The 17,279-nt window shown below is 46.4% G+C and overlaps 1 protein-coding gene across 1 annotated transcript in view; it reads right to left on the reverse strand.

Moving 5' to 3' along the window:
* Window positions 1-755: 755 nt before the first annotated feature.
* LOC132536237 (heat shock 70 kDa protein 12A-like) overlaps window positions 756-17,279 on the reverse strand; it is a gene marked incomplete at its 3' end in the record, with an annotated part of 59,140 nt that continues 42,616 nt past the window's right edge. Inside the window, exons 4-7 of the mRNA XM_060183800.1 lie at window positions 10,572-10,657; window positions 7,554-7,681; window positions 2,009-2,195; window positions 756-860 (exon numbers count right to left, since the gene is read on the reverse strand). Of these exons, the coding sequence (XP_060039783.1) occupies window positions 756-860; window positions 2,009-2,195; window positions 7,554-7,681; window positions 10,572-10,657 (506 nt within the window). The remainder of the gene's footprint in view (window positions 861-2,008; window positions 2,196-7,553; window positions 7,682-10,571; window positions 10,658-17,279) is intronic.

Below are 17,279 nucleotides of genomic sequence, written 5' to 3' on the forward strand. Positions count from 1 at the left end.
CCTTACACTGGTCCTTGAGCTTTGTGCCACATGCATTTAACCCGCTGTGCTACCGCTGGACCCCACTCTTGTTCCTTTTTTAAGGTTGGATAATATTCCACTGTGTAGACAGATAAAAGCTTTCTATCATTCACCTAATGACAGGTGTCTGGCTATAATAACTAGGGATGTTTCGTTACTACTTACTTTTTTGCTCATTATAAATCAAGCTACTACACACATCAACAAACAAGTTTTTATGTGAATGCTTTATTTGGTATCTACTAGGAGGGGATAGAGTGTTTAAACTTCTATTTTCTTTTATGTGGTGCTGGGGAATGAATGTAGCACTGTGACCTCATAACCCAACTTGTTTATTCTATATTCATGGTCTATTGTGGGGGGTGGAGGGGTAATGGAGAGAGAGGAGAGGGAAAGAGGCAGAGGGAAGGTAAAGTTGGAGAGACCAAACCACCCCTCCACCATCCAGGAAGCTCTCCCGGGTGCTGTCTGTGGTGTTCCCATATGGTACTGGAGCTTGAACTCAGGGTGTCAGGCCAGAAAAAGTGTGTGCCTTGTCTACTGAGTGACCTCCTGGCCTCTGTGCGTCCTTTGAGGAGTCTCCCATCATTTCCCATTTCCCCAAAAAGCAGCAGCTTGAGCAAGGAATGCTGGAATCCACACACCACCTTCTGCGCCACTGTAATCTCCCCTCCCAACCCAGCTGGCAAGTGCACCCACTCCCCCCTCCCGTGGGGTGCTGAGCTGTGCCCTACCTTCAGTGCCTGCTCCTTGAAGTACTGCAGGGCATATGCAAAGATTTCCAGGGCTTTGACCTTCTTGCCATTTGCTGCTGTCAGGTCTGTATCCATGGTGAGGTCCTTGGTGGAGGAGAGGAACGAAGCAGGGAGAAGATGAAGGAGAAATGAGACTTCTGCTTTGGGCTATCTGGGGACCCCATGAGCCTGATCTGTTTTCTGATGTCTGCAGGGTAAGTCACAATGATGTCCCCTGCTAATGGGACTGGCAGCAATGTTCCCTTACTGTAGCTGCTCCTTAAGCCTCCATTCCCACCTCTCCCTCCCACCCCCGCATCCCCACCCCAGCTCTTTTTCTCTGTCTCTCTGGGAGCTGAGGTTTCTAGACAGTCGTGGAGCCCAAGATGAGAAGAGGCAGCTGGCTCTGGGGCTGATGCAATTTGCATGCTATTTCCACAGGCAGACACGCATGAGCGCCCTCTGTAACCCCTAAAGCAGGCCTAGGGCTGTCCGACTCTCTGCCTTGTGTGATGCTGAACAGACATGCAAGCTTTAACTCCCCAGTGAGCTGCCAACTCAGTTACTGAAAAAGAAAAGCTCCTATTTTAAGACTTGTCTGTCTAACTCACTGGGAACCTGGCATCACTGCCTCACTTTCTGCCAGAAGCTACAGTTATACCAAGACCCCACGAGAGCCCAGATGCTGGCTGGGCTGAGGTCGTTAACACTGGTGAGAGAAGCCCCCAGAGAGCGGGAAAGGGCAGGGAGAGTAAACATCAGAAGGAAGACCCCAGCCCCTCACACCCTACACAGAGGTAGCTCGGTAGTCCGGTTGTTTCTGGCTGCTATTTCCAAACTGTTAATGTCAGTTCCCTGAGCCCTCCAAATGTCCCCTAATCCTCAAACTCTTCCTTCAGGATCCCTCAATCTCCTACCAATCCAACAACGGCAGGGAGATCTCTGGGTACTACAGTCCGCCTACCCCACACCTATACTCTGGCCAGTGTTCATGCTGACTGGCCAATTCCCAAGGCAAGGAAGCCATTAAACATCCTGAATGTCTCCTTTGTGCACATTAGAACATGCTGGGCATTCCACCAAAGGGTGTGTGCCCTGGGTTATTATGAAATCAAGGTCAAGGCTTAATTTCTGCTTGTGGAACACTGAAGGATCATAGGGTTGAAAAGCAGCTCCCAACTCTTCTCCACCCCCTAGCTGGAGGAGCCTTAGCTCTCAATGCCAAAGACTTGGGGCAGAAAGGGCCAGCTCACCCCAGTGGTGTGCAGCTTCATCTTGAACTTCTCCAGGTACAGCCACTGCTTGGCCTCAGTGGGGTCCAGGTCATGGTAGAAGTCCCGGGCGGCATAGCCAAAGCTATGGAACTTCCTCTCAGGAGTAAGCAAGATGGTGGTCGGGGTCTTCTGGTTGGACACACCAGGGTCACCTCCTTCCCACCGCCTGCCACCAGGGAAAAGCAGAGGTGGTGGGCCCCTCCTTGGTCATGCCAGTACTGTGGCAGTGAGGATGCCAACGTTAAGTTCACACACAGGTGTGAGAGTTGGGGTGCTCAGCCACTGTTGCTGAAGCCCTGGGTTCAGCACTGGGCAGTAGGCAGAGGCACACCTTCCATCAAAGAAGAAATACAGTGGGGGCAGGAAATAGTTCACTGGGTTGCGTGTAAGGATTTGACCACCCCCAGACCATGGAAAGAACCGTGGAAAGCATCAAGAGAGCTTCATGGATGGTGGAGTGGTGCTTTAGTCTCTCCTCTGTCTCTGTGCCTCAAAATCACAGAATAGGTGCCGGATGGTGGTGCACCTGGTTGAGCAGACATATTACAATGCACAAGGACCCGAGTTCATGCCTCACCCCCCCATGCCCCACCCTACTTCCCGGCCCCACCAGCAGGGAGAAAGCTTTGCTGTTGGTCATCATTTCTCCTTTGGCTAATTCTGCTTCTGTTTCTATCTGTGTCATCACACCTGGTTCCCCTGTACTGCTTAATGCTGTGGTCTATTTACATAATCATTGTTTTGTTTGAGACCCGCCCTGCCTACAGGGCATTGGTTTAATCCCCATTGGTTTAATGCTCTTTTTCCACTCCGCCCTCTTATCCTACGTACTTCCTTTTCCACCCTACCACTTCCTTCCTGGAAAGTATAAATGCAGATTCTTTTCTCAATAATCACTGAATTGTGTTCCCGCTCAGCAATGAGTTCCCGGTCATCTCTCTCCTGCTTGCGAAGCTAGCGCAGCATACTGGCGCCCGAACAGGGACCTAACCCGCCCATCCCCCAGATAAGTATACACCGCTTGGCTACCTGTCCGCCATGGGCTACCTTCCTACTTATGAAGAAGTTTCCTTAAGTAGTAAAGCAGTGCTGCAGGTGTCTCTGTGTCTCCCTATCACCCCCTTCCCTCTTGACTTCTGGCTGTCTCTACCCAATAAATAAACAAAAATAATAAAAAATTCAAAACTACAGAATAAAAACTGGACCTAGAAAACTCAGTGGTGTCACACATGCAAATGCCTTAGAAGACATTCCTGACACTGCATAAAGCAGAAAATTAGATAAGGCCAAGGATAGAAAGACTAAGCTCTGTCTCAGTAAGAAGACATGACTTCCCCTATCACATAGCATTTACTGAGCATCTATTATATGCCACTATCTGTACTGCTGACACAGAGGCAGAACAGCTATTTGTCTCTGCCTTTAAATAATTCCCAAGCCATTAAGGTAATGAAATTTATTGTTGCTCTCTCCATTTGTAAGCAATGGATAGCAGATGATTAAGTGGCTTGGATCATCTTTGAAACAAGGCAGGGTATAAAGAAATGCATAAACACCTGCCTTATCCTATGAAAGGGGGAATCCAGAGAAATGTCCCCAGGAGGCAGAGAGACCAGCTGGTGAGGGAGAGGAGAGGAGGTAGGGTTCAAGAGCAGTTTGACAAAAAGACAGACTTGGGTTTTAAAGGAGTGGAGGACACACCAGGTTGCTCAGAAGTGGACAAGCACATGGAATGCAGGGGGAATGCTGCTAAGCAGTGGTGGGAGTTAAAGTGTGTGCATGTGAAGAGTGACTGTAAGTGGGGAGTGGGAGAAACGAGGCTGGGAAAGTATTTGGAACCAGGCTGAAAACACTGAGGAGTTAGCCATCTCATCGGAGGGAAAATGGGGAGCCATTAAAGGCTTTAGAGGAGGGGTATGATAGAATCAGCCTGCTGTTGACTAAATCAGAGTGGACTCAGGATGAAGACTAGAAGACAGGAGGTTGAGGAGGCTCTGGCCTCACTGTTACAAGGGAGCAGAAGTGAGGGACTGCAGGGGGTGGGGGAGGAGAAGGTATGAGCAGGGGCCAGGACCCCAATGTCTCAAGCTTGGGGTCCTTCATAGAACCAGGAACCCAGCCAGGAAGGAGATCAAAGAGAAAGCAGGGAACTCTCTGGCTCAACATGTAGGCCAGGATGGGAACAAGAGTTGAGGATGCAAGCTCAGAGATCATAGATGTGACCCAGGGGAAACAGTGTTCATCTGTTTGAGGGTGATAGCTGCAGTGTCAGGTGGCCTGAACCTGGAGTAAGGAGATGGGATGGGACCACATCCTGCAGAGCTGTATTCTCAGGACTCCCACAGTGGGGATGGACAGAGAGCCTGCAGCCAGGCAGGTGCAAGTGACATTAGGGAAAGATACAGGAGCAACAGAGCAGAGCAGAAGGGAGGCAGGGCCCAAAGAAGTTTCCTTCTTCCTCTCAGTAGAAAAGATGGATGGATGGATGGATGGATGGATGGATGGATGGATGGATGGATGGATGGTAGGAGATGAAGATGAATGGATGAATAAATGGGGGGGATACATAGATAATGGATGAGTGGACAGATGATAGATAAGAGGATAAAGATACAAAGAAGATGGATGGATGGATGGATGGATGGATGGATGGATGGATGGATGGATGGAGATGGGAGATGAAGATAGAAAGAAGGAGAAAAGACAAGAAAAGTAAAGCAGACAACTAGAGGTTTCTTCCTTTTGGGGGATTACATAAGAGAAGTCAAGGCTGCCAGTATGGGTGGGGGAGCCTCTATGAAAAGCCTCAGGTGGAGACAGTATTAATGGCCTGTGACAGTGAAGTGGCTATGTTCCTGAAAACACTTAGACCTGCTCCCAACACCACATCATCAAGCTCCAGTGGACCGTCACACTCCAAAAAGAGCCCACCCCACCTAGATGTCCACAGACACTGAGTTGCCCCTGCCCAATTCAACTCCTTCAGAAATAGGGCTTCTATCCAGAGAACCAAAGACCTAGTCACCCCACGGAGACATAGGGTGATCACCATCGCTAGGAACCTGGGCCAGGGGTGGGGGCCCAATTCTATATTCAAAGGGGACCCTGATGTCTCCAGTTTGAAATAAAACTCCTGAGTTTTCCCCTATTGAAACCCATTCCTATTTCAGTAGGAAAAGTGAAACTTTCTCATTCAGATGCTCATGGGTCTGTGTCATGTTAATATGCTCTGGCAGAAGTTAGGCTTAACTGGAGCTGCCCTCCAAGGTACTGCCAGTAATGAAGACAGAGTGACTAGATGCCTTGTGCTCTGCTGAGGCCTCTGAGGAGACCAACCCAGCAAGACCAAAGTCATTCCTGCTCTTTCACATCTTTCAATTCCTACTGCATTATTATCCCTTGGAAATTATATGAATGAATGAATGAGTGAATGAATGAATTTTGCCACCAGAGTTTTGGCTGGGGCTCGGTGAAAATACTACAAATCCATCACTCCTGGTGGCCATTTTTTCCTGCTGTAATTTGTCATTTTTAATAGATAGGACAAAGAGAGAAATTGAGAGATGAAGGGAGACAGAGAAGGCGACATAAAAATAGGTACCCACAGACCTGCCTCACTGATCATGAGTGGGAGCTTGAACCTGGGTCCTTCAGCTTGGTACTATGTGTACTTAACCAGGTCCACCAACCAGTCTCCCCCATTTATTTTTTATGTTTAGGTGGTGCTAAGGAACCAACCCAGGACCTCACTCATCCGCAATATCACTGAGCTGACCCCCCCAGAACCCTCCTCCTTTTTCTTTTCTTTTCTTTTTTTGAGACAGAGAAAGTGAGAAAGAGAAGAAAGAAGGAGGGACAACAGAGCCACCTTCTAAGAATCTCTCCTGGTGCTGTCCATGCTGCCCCCATGCAGTGCCAGCCAGGGCTCAAACCCAGTAAGGCATGCACTCTACTGGGTGAGCTATGTCCCAGTCCAGAAAAATCACGTTTATTTATTTTATTCATTCATTTATATAACTATTATTTATTTATTTATTGCATCGAGGGTTATCTCTGGGGCTTGGTGCTGGCACTAGGAATCCACTGCTCCTGGAAGCCATTATTTCCATTTTTATTAGATAGGACAGAGAGAAATTGAGAGAAGAGGGAGGGGGAGATAGAGAGGGGATAGAGAAAGATGGACACCTGCAGACCTGCTTTACCACTTGTGAAGTGCCCCCCCTAGCCCCCCCCTATAGGCGCGAAGCTGGGTGCTCAAACCCAGATCCTAAGTGCGCAGTTCCTTGCACTTAGTACTATGTATGCTTAATCCATTCAGTTGAGAAGCCAATGGCAATGTGTTTTCAGAATCACCTTTGTATTTGTTAAACTGGAGGTGATAGATCTAGCTTTGAGGGGCCACAGACTCTGCAGGAAAGGGCCCATCTAGGGGTGCCCAGAACCCTGGAAATGAGTGTGTATGGATAGGTAGATGGAAAGGCATGTGGGCTGTCCCCATGTGCTTTTAGGGGGCCCAAGGTCTTTGTGTCCAAAAGACCCAAGCCACTTGGCTGAATTTCACCCCCACACTACTCTTATTTTAAATCACTTTGCTGAGGAAATGTTGATTGACATGGCTGTTGTCACAGGTGAGTTCTACACATCACTTCCGCTCAGGCGCGGTGGGTGCCTTCTGCCTTCAGTGGCTGTTGCCCCATGACACTGCTTCACCTAAGAGAACCACACCTGCCCTGCTGGCACTACCCCTTAGCTCTTGCCAGGGTAGCTCATTCCCCTGCACGCCCACCCGTGAGGCAGATGCTTATCCTCCCCAGCTCCCTAAGAAGCTCCCCAAAGTGAGGTTTGGAAGGTTCTGTAGTTGTCTGAGATCACACAGTGGATAGCTGAGCTGGCACGGAGGCTACTTCCATCACAGACACTAGTCAGCCAGGAGGTCCCTTGGAATCACCTGGGCATACTTTCAAAGTACTGCCCAGCAGTTGGCAAAGTACCTCCCTTGGATACTGTGCTCCTTTCCTGTGCGCATGACCCAAGTTCAAGCCAGGTCCCCATCTGCATCAAAGGAAGGTTCAGTGCTGCGTTCTCTTTCACTCTCTGCTTCTCTACCACTCTCTTTCCAAATAAAACAAGAGAATGGAAGGAAGGTAAAAAGAAAAAAAAGAGGAGGGATGGAAGGAAGGAAGGAAGGAAGGAAGGGAGGGAGGAAGGAAGGAAGAAAGGAAGAAAGGAAGCAGGAAGGGGGGGAGGGGAAGAAAGAAAGAAGGCAGGAAGGAAGGAGAGAGGGAAGGAAAAAGGAAGGAGGGAGAGGGAAGGAGGGAAAGAGGGAAGGAATCCAAGTACTCTCTGCTCTCTGGCCCTTCCCCAAACCAACATCAGAACTGAGCCAATGCTCTTACAGAGCAGGAACCTAAGAGCCCTGGGATCAGCTGAGGCCTTCCGCAAGTTGCACAGGGAGCCTGGACCCACTGGGCCAGGATCCAGTACTCTCTGACTGAGTGTCTTTCCTCCGGGCTCATTGACTCACCGCATCACGTGGATGCACTCCGGCTCCTTGGTGAAGCTGTAGGCATAGCCGCTGGATGTGGTCCCAAAGTCGATGGCCACCACCACCAGGAAGGTCTGCTGCTCTGAGACGTTGGGGTCGGCATCATTCTGCAGAGACATGTGTGAGCCAGGGAGGGAGGAAGGGCTGGCTGGGCCTGGAGGCCAGGAGCGCACCCAGGTGCTCCCACCTGCCCAGCTGTGCTCACTGCAGACACACAGACTCAAGTCTGCCACCAGTGAATGACTCGGAGAGATAAGGAGGCGCCCCCAAATGCAGAGCGGGGCTACCTGGGCAAGGGAGGAGTTGGGGGCCAGTGAGGGCATGGAAAGCAAAGGATGGAGGAGTTGCAAAGCCAACGACAAAATATTTCCAGGGTCATCCTCTCATCCTCAGGTTTGGAAAGTCAGGGTGGCAAATGCCTGACCTTCAGAGTTCTGACATGCCGTACACTGGGAAGAAAGGCCAAGGGTCAGTCTGGAGGCACTGATACAGGTGCCAAGAGAGCCCTACGCCCCAGAAGATAGTCTTTCACAGATGGGTTAGAGGACATGGGAGGCTGAGAGAGCTTGAGTCCACTCCCTGAACCCTGTGCGCAAGAAGCAGGGTCATTGCTGGAACCCTGTGATTTATCATGTCTAGGGATGTGTCTGCAATACTGATTTTTGTGCCAGCCCATTTCTACTATACAATTTCTGACCAGTCATGTCAGAAATCCTTTATCTTCTCTTGTTATTAATATTACCAGCTAACATCCAGGGATATTGGCCAACATCTGGATAAAAACAGATTAACAGGTTAAAGGGCTCCACAGGCGAAGAGTCTTATCTGATACCCCTGAACTATTTCTATATCCTTGGGCTAAGGTCAGAAGTTGCAGAGGAAACATAGATTTTCTGTAATCATGAGGACCAGAGATAATAAGTCTGATATAGAGTGTTTTATATACTAGGGGAGAGATTAGTCAATGTGTATTCTCTTAAAATGTTTACACTCAATGGAGCTGTTTTGATGTGTATCTGTATGCTCAATAAAAAACAGAGGAATACAAATAAATAAATAAATAAAGGGCCAGGTGGTGAGCGCACATGTTACAGTGCACAAGGACCCAGGTTCGATCCCCCAGTCCCTCCCTGCAGGGAGAAAGCTTCACAAGTGGTGAAGCAGGGCTGCAGGTGTCTCCTGTCTCTCACCCTCTATATCTCCCTCTTCCCTCTCAATTTCTGACTGTTTCTATCCAATAAATAAATAACAGAGTGAAATCTCACTGCAGGACATAAACTGATGTCAGCCACCTCCAGACTCCTCTTTCGCCAATGAAGGTGTTTGAGGTCAATTATTCTATCTGGGGTTTACATCAGAAACCCTGTATCAATTTACTTCACAAGCAGTGAAGCAGGTCTGTAGGTGTCTATCTTCCTCTCTCCCTCTCTGTCTTCCCCTCCTCTCTCGATTTCTCTCTGTCCTTATCCAACAACAACAGCAGCAGCAACAATAACAACAACAACAATGGAAAAAAGATGGCTACCAGGAACAGTAGATTCCTGGTAGCCATAGTGCAGGCACTGAGTCCCAGCAATAACCCTGGAGGCAAAGAAAAAGAAGAAAAAGAAAGAAAGAAAGAAAGAAAGAAAGAAAGAAAGAAAGAAAGAAAGAAAGAAAGAAAGGGAGAGAGAAAGAAAGAAAGGAAAAGAAAAGAAAAGAAAAGAAAAGAAAAGAAAAGAAAAGAAAAAGAAACCCCGGATCCTGCCAGTATCAGGCCACCACAGAGATTCTGCCATCAGAGCAGAGGTGGTGACTTCAGTGACCCCATTCTCTCCGAGTCCCCACACAGACTCCCAACACTGCCCAGAGCGGCTGAGCAGCTGTGTCCTGCACACTTCCCAGCGTGTTGTACATGGAGCAGGGCTTAGCATATGGGAACCCTAATCCTGCCTTTCCAGAGCCTTTCTTTCCTCATATGCTGAGGAAATCAGCCCATTGCCAATTTCTAATCTTCTTTTACTCAAAGCGGGACTTTTACTAAGTCCCAGGAGATAACTGAGAAGCTAAAAGGCGTGCCTACCCAGGCATGAAGCCCTGAGTTCAACATCCAGCACCACATGGGCACTCCTCTATCTGCTTCCTTGATTCTTATCTCTTTCTTATAAGGAGGTGGGAGGGGATGAAAATTGGTCAAGGAGGCAGGTCAATAGTGTTATGTGTGTACAAGGACCTGGGTTCATTCACTGACACCCAGGGAAGAATAATAGATATAATATAAACAGGGAAGTGGAATGATAGCTCCTCAGGTGAAAGGCCTGGGCCTCGTCATGAGATTGGCTAGGCTTTGAGGCCCAGCGCCATATGGGAGTTTCATGGCACCAGAGCAAGTTCTGGTGTTACAATGATTCTCTCTCCTTGTCTCTTTCTGTGTCTTTCAGGTTGAAGGAAAAAGTGGGCCCAGGAACAATGAAAAGGTACATGTGCAAAGATGGTCCCAGCTCCAGAAACAAAAAAAATAGAAATAAAATGAAAGCAGTGTAGACTACTGTCTGAGTGCTTACAAAACTCATAATAGCTTTGGACTTGGATACTAAAAGGTCCTGGGTTTGTTTCCTGACACTTGATTTAAAAATAAAATTTAATAAATAAATGTTAAAGCAGTATGGACTTTTTTTTAATGCAGAAGTTGATTTTGGATTTGGATAACACCAGTTAGAGCAGGCAATGCCCCGCCTCTCCCCACCGCCATCTGACCTCCTCTTCCCAAGCCAGCATGGGGACCCTGAAGCTCTGAGGCAGAACCCACAGGTGCAGAGTTTGAGATTCACAGGTCCTGATCACAGATGAGCATGCTACCAATTTCCCCAGAGCAGGGGGAGTGAGTCCACAGAATGCAGTCCCTATAGTGTTAAACGGGACAGCTAGGGGACAGCTAGCATCCTTACTTAATGATGACAACCACGATCATACGGCCATGCACCTTGGGACCACCACACACACACACACATTTCTTACCGCAATATGGGAAGGGGACAGAGGTGTTATTCCTGTGTCCCCCAGACTCCGTGCTGGCGATGAGTATGCAGATGTGGGAGCTGTTTCTGAAAGGAAAGACAAAAGCATACCCCTTAGGAGGAAACAGCTCTACTGGTGAAGCACAGGTCTTGCATGCCTGAGGCTCCTGGTTTGATCCCAGGCTGGATGTACCAGAATGTTGCTTACTTTACTTTGGTGTCTGTTTCTCTCTCTCTCAAAAGAGTACTATGGGGGTGCCTCAAATAACTGGCTACTTAGGAGTCTGTGAGTTTGCTCCTCTAAGCACAGCTGCCCCCCCTGCAAAATCCACTAGCACAGTGGACAAGGCTGAAACCCAGCTACAAATGGATGGACTGTTCCAGAACTCCCTATGTTCAGCATTAAAAATGTATCCTATACTCAAGGACACAGGTTTGAGCCCCCGGTCCCCACCTGCAGGGGGAAAGCTTTACGAGTGGTGAAGCCACATTGCAGGTGTCTCTCTGTTTCTCTCCCTCTCTGTCACCTCCTTCCTTCTCGATTTTTGGCTGTCTCTATCCAATAAATAAAGAAATATAATTAAAAAAAAAGAAAAATAAACTTGTCCCAATGAGATGTTCCCTTTCTCCCAGTGACCAACCCTCCCTCCCCGTCCCACACAGTAGAGATGCCACCCACTCACCCCAGGTCCATACCTTTTGGCTTAGACCCTCTGTACTGCCTTGTTGGAACCCAAGCACTGTAATGGACTAGAACAACGTTTCTCCAAAGAAGATGAACAAATAGCCAATAAATACACAAAGAAATGCTTTCTAGAATAAGTTACTGGAGAAACACAAACCAGCGCCACCTCACTCCCACTAGGACGAAAACAATTTTAAACATGGAAACAATGAGTGTTGACAAGGAGGTGGAAAAATTAGAACCACTGTACATATCTGGTGGGAATGCCAGATGTTATAGTGCTGTAGAAAAGAGTTTGGTGGTTCATCAAAGTCAAAGACAGAATTACCATAGGACATTATGATTCCATTCCTAGGCATCTGCCCCTACGAATGGGAAATGGGAACTCAAAGTGGATTTCACTGAAGTGTTAACCCACAAGCCCCCAAAAGTAGACCTAACCCAAAGCCCATCAACATAAGAATGCATAAACAAAATGTGCTCTCTCCAAACAATGGGGCACTTTCTACTTAATTTTAAAAGGCAAGAAATTCTTCTCCATGCCACAAGATGCATGGGCCTAGAAAAAGCTTTGCTGAGTGAAATCAGCTAGACATAACAGAACAGACACTGCAGAGCTCTATCTGCATTCTGCAATAGGCAGACTCACAGACAGAAAGTAGATTAGAGGATACCAGGTCTAAGGAGAGAAAAAAAAACTACTCCAGCTTAATGAGTACAAAGTTTTTGTTTTACATGATGACAGAGTTTAGAAACAGTGATGATAGTTACACAACATTTTAAGGGGACTTTCTGTCACTTAATTACATAAAAATAGTTAATACTTAAAAATAGTTAACATGGCATGTTGTGTGGTATAGGCATACAAGCATATAGAGATACAGATATACTTGACCACAGTTAAAAACTGTGAAGCTGTCAAGAGATGTTACAGTAGGACTAGCACTGGACTTGCAGGCATGAGACTGAGAGTTCCAACTCCAGCACCACATGTGCCAGAGTGATGCTCTGGTTCTCGCTCTTACTCTTTCACTAGCAAATACCTAAGTCGGGCTGGGCAGTGGTGCGCCCAGTTGAGTAGCACATACTGCAATGCATAAGGACCCAGACTCCATCCTTCAGGGGGAAAACTTTGCCAACTATGAAGCAGTGCTGCAGGTATCTCCCTTTCTCTCTTCTTCTCTCTCTTCCCCCTTAATTTCTCTCTGTCTCTGACCCCTGAATAAATAAATATGAAAAATTCAAAAATAAAATAAATAAATCTTCAAAATGATTTTTTTTTGAAAATTATTTTTAAAAACACCTTGCTCTTCTGAAAGAGGAAGCATTTTCTGAATCCTATTGGTACTCAGAGTTCAGTACTCTTGAAAACAAAATGCAGAGCCAGGGAGATAGCTCAACAGGTTAGAGGTTCCCTGAGGAACCCTGAGGGTTCCCCAAAGCCTCAGATTCAATCACTAGTACCATCACCAGGCAGAGCTGAACAACGCTCTGATCTCTCTCCTCTCCTCCTCCTCCTCCCCCTCCCCCTCCCCCTCCTCCTCCTCCTCCTCCTCCTCCTCCTCTTCTTCTTCTTCTTCTTCTTCTCTCTCTCTCTCTCTCTGTCTCTCTCTCTCTCTCTCTCTCTCTCTCTCTCTCTCTCTCTCTCCCTCTCCACCATAAACAGAAAGGAAGCAAAGAAGGAAGACAGGGAGGGAGGGAACGAGAGAGAGAAGTGTTGATCACACATGACATGTTACAATGCTCAGAGACCCAAGTTCAACTCCCAGTCCCCACCTACAGGGGAGAAACTTCTTAAGCAGTGAAGCAGTGCTGCAGGTGTCTCTCTTTCCCTGTTTCCTCCTTCCCTCTCAATTTGTCTTTATCCAATAAATGAATAAGATAAAAATGCACTTAAAAAAATGCACTTAAAAAAAGGAAGAAATTATGGAAGAAAGTGGGGGAGAAAGAAAGATACCTTTACTATATAAACATAACAGAGTGGAAAAGGCTGGGTCCTGACTCAACACACCGAACTCTATCATTTTTAAAAATCTATTTATTTATTTTGTCGATCTCCTTTCAACTCCATCACTCCACTTGGAAGGTCCAACCAGATGGTTCTGCACCTGTTGGTGAGAGGTCCTCCCTGCCCATGGCCACTTGGGTGGAGAGATGCCATCTTACACTGAGAGCCTGGTCGCCATCTCCACCTGCTACCTGGAAAGCCCCACGGCCATGTGTCCTAATTTGCACAGAAGGCCTTGGAAGGAACCAAATGTCTAATTGCCTGGAAAATCTGGTGTTGGCAATTAGCAAACAAGCTATTATCTGCAGACAAACCATCCACCCCGCTGTCTGTTTGGTTCTAATTATCCCATCACTCTGCCCTCTCAGAGCATGTTCTGCGTCCTCCCACTGACTTGCCACAAAGCCTGTGTTGAGCCACATGGGCAAACACACATGCCTTAGGCTCCCCCAAGGAGGAATCTAGAATCCATGAGGTCATGAACCAAGGATGTGTTTGGCTCTCTCCCCCACTGCTCTGAAAGAAAGCAAACAAATTATTTCTCCAGCTGATCAGCCAGAGCTGCAGACAGGGGAACGGCAAGGACTTTCCCCATCACAGATTCATGCAGTTACCTTGTGTGATCGATCATTTCAACTCATCTGCAGAGAAGGCATAGTGGAAGAAGATTTCTATAGATATGCATATCAGGCCCACCCACTCCTGGAGTTCTATAGATCCCAAGTCAAAGATAATTCACTGGTTAATATGCATCAACTCAGCACCAAGGGCATACAAAAGAAGCCTACAGTGACAACTTTGTTCTCGAGCTAATATTCTGCAACTCCTTAGAATATCTAAGACATGCTCAAGAGGTGCTTCAAGAAGAAAAGAAGAGAAAAAAGCCTAAGGGATGTGGGAAGTTTAACTCTGTTTGGCTAGTAGTCCCAACCAACCTTGAGGTTCTCTTCCGGTCAGTAACTGATTAGGAATAAAGACAACAAGGTCCATGGAAACTTGTGCATTGATCTATGGCTATTGGACAGACTAACAGACAAGAAGAGAGTTGATGTCTATTGTGCAAGGGACACACCCTCGGTGTCCTGGCTGTGAGTTATACAAAAGCCATTCACTACAGTAAGAATTACTGGTTGTCATTCATCGTGATTTTGCTTATGATCCTCTGTAAATACATGCAACACAGCAACATCGGCCCCACAGTTACTCCCACCATGCCATCGTGTATGTTCCTAAGTGACTTAGGCACATTGGGACCAGGAAAAGAAAGATGTACCCTTCTTATCCAACGGAGCTGTTGATCATTATTAAATCAATAAAAAAAGAAAACCGAAAATAGACAACCCCACAATACTAATTCAGCTAAAGGAAGATTTGTCATCTGCAAGCTATCATAGAGGACTGAAATAATTTTCTGACTACAGTTAGAGGTCAATTTAATAAATAGTCAGGTAGATCTTTTCAAAAAAGCAAAAGCAAAAGCTAAAAGCTCGCCAAGAATAGAGCTCTTCAGAGAGCAGGTCCTGAAGGTGGCTGATGAAAAGGGAGACCCATCTGTAGCAGCAGTGATGGAAGAAGGATAAAAGAGAGAGAGAAAGAGAGAGAGAGAGAGAGAGAAGTTTCACCCGGAGATGTGTGGTCAAATGCAGAGTGGAGAGATCTGGGTGTTTTGAGAAACACCCACTGCACTATTGCACCTAAGGACCAAAAAGCGTCTTCCATTTATTTTAGTACATCATAGAATTAGAAATGCCTGAACATTTCAAAAATGCAAATGATTAGTCACAGAACTACGATTAAACTGAGGAGAAAGAAGTCTTAAGTTGTCTGTGAGAAAGAAAATACTCCATAGTTCTATTATTAGTCTTTTATTTTATTTTTATTATCTCTATTTATTGGATACAGACAGTCAGAAATTGAGAGGGGAGAGAGAAATAGAGAGGGAGAGAGACAGAGACACTTGCAGACCAGCTTCACCACTTGTGAAGCTTTCCCCCTGCAGGTAAGGACTGGGGGTTCAAATCTGGGTCCTTGAGAATTGCACCATGCATACTAAACCAGGTGCGCCACCGCCCGGCCCCCTCTGTTATTAGTTTTAACCTGTCACTTCCAGCTTGTGTATTTCATAGGAGGAGGAGGAGGAGGAGGAGGAGGAGGATTTTTGTTAAGTGAACATAAAATAAGGTGATATGAACATTATTTCCAGGCTACTCTTAACTGAGGATCCTTCTCCCTCCAACACATTTTTCTACCAGGCACTTTATAAATGATTTTACAGCAATAAAGGGTATATAAATAAATGAAAAGTTTTATTTTTGCAGCCAAGTAAAGGATCTGTATAGTAAAAGGATGACTCAAACAGCAAGTCTTTTTTTAATTTTTATTTTATTTTTAAAATAAGCGAGCAAGATACAGAGAATGAGACCAGTGCACTGCTCAGCTCTGGCTGTGTCAGAGCTGGGGACTGAACCTTGAGCCTTAGAGGCTCAGGCTTGAAAATCTCTTATATAACCATTATGCTGTCTCCCCAGCCCAGCAAGTCTTGCCGCAGGATTTCTTGAAGCTTCAAACCCAGGAGCCTAGGAGGAAGTGTTTAACTTGTTAGATTAAGACTCAGCACTTGTTTTAGTGGCTTTAAGAATGAAAATACAGGCTTCATCAGGGTTCCTGCTCGAAAATGCAAGGCATGTAAAATTCAGACGCATTTTTATTTATTTGCTCCCGGCTTTAATGGCTTTAATCAAGCAGACATTCTCAAGACAAAAAAAAAAAAAAAAAAGTCTAGATAAGAGAATGTCAAAGCCATAATTCATGAACTTGGCTCGCTGTCCTTAGTGGGAGACATTCATCAGCAAATAGCCGTGAGCAGAATCACCGACTTTCTGAGATACATAAAATCGATTCTGCTCCATAAATACAACATTTCAAAAGATGAAGACACAACCACTGGGCTGACTTTACCCTACAGGGCTCCAGGCTCATGTAAAATGACAGGTGGCCTGAACAGTGGTGACACCCTGGCTTTTCCAAAGAGATCTACTGCTGGCATTGAGATTTCTGTATCTGTTAAATAAATGCTGGGTTTCAAAGGGATTTTTAGGATCTGGTCCTATGGATTTAAGAAATGCAATATATATTTTCATCTCTCTTTCTCCTGCAGACTGTGAGATGATATGTATTTGTTGACAATGGCTTAGAATCAGGCTACTTAGAATTAAAATCTCCTACCCTGCCCCCCTCTCCTTATACATCCTCCCTGCTATTGTAAGCTTTGAAAATTCATCAGCTCAAGGTCACATGGAGGTTACTGACAAATAGCCTTTAAGGAAGGAAAATAAAAGAATATTTTATTACCCTATAACAGGTTTCACAGCTAGATGAGCTAATGCATTATTACCGTAAGCTGAACCTCCATTTCAGTAAATAATTTATGGTGGTTTCTTTTTTATTATTATTATCACTGTCCAGAGTAAATGGAAATTTTATTGGTATGAACTGGGAGACCCTCCTGCCCACGAAGAACACAGAGTGTGGAGTAGCTGCTCTCCAAATGCTAAATAACAATTAGGGAAATTGTGTCAGAGGCAGAAAACAGGACAACCAAGAGCAGGTGGGGTCAGGGTCCTATACCAGCTCCATCCTGAGGCCAGTCAACGCCTGGTAGTTATGCCGTCTGCATAGTGTAGGGGAGATGCCCCCTTGAGACAGTGAAATCCCATATCCCAACAGCCCTGAACCAGAAGAGGGACGGTCACATTTCCCCTCCCTTCCCCCAGCCCTTGTGTCATATTGCCACCAGTGTATAAAGCGTATTGCCACTGTGTATAAAGAATCCACCACTCCTGGCGGCCAGGCTTATCCACGCAGCTTGGTGCCTGCATGACAAGCCCACCACTCCCAGCAACCTATATATTTTTGGTAGGACACAGTAATAGAGAGGGAAAGGGAGACAAGGAGGGAGGGAGAGAGAGAGACAGAGACATCTGCAGCATAGCTTCACTGCTCATGAAGCTTCCGCC

This window comes from Erinaceus europaeus, unplaced genomic scaffold, assembly GCF_950295315.1.
Source record: "Erinaceus europaeus unplaced genomic scaffold, mEriEur2.1 scaffold_601, whole genome shotgun sequence".
In the NCBI taxonomy this organism is placed as follows: Eukaryota; Metazoa; Chordata; class Mammalia; order Eulipotyphla; family Erinaceidae; genus Erinaceus; species Erinaceus europaeus.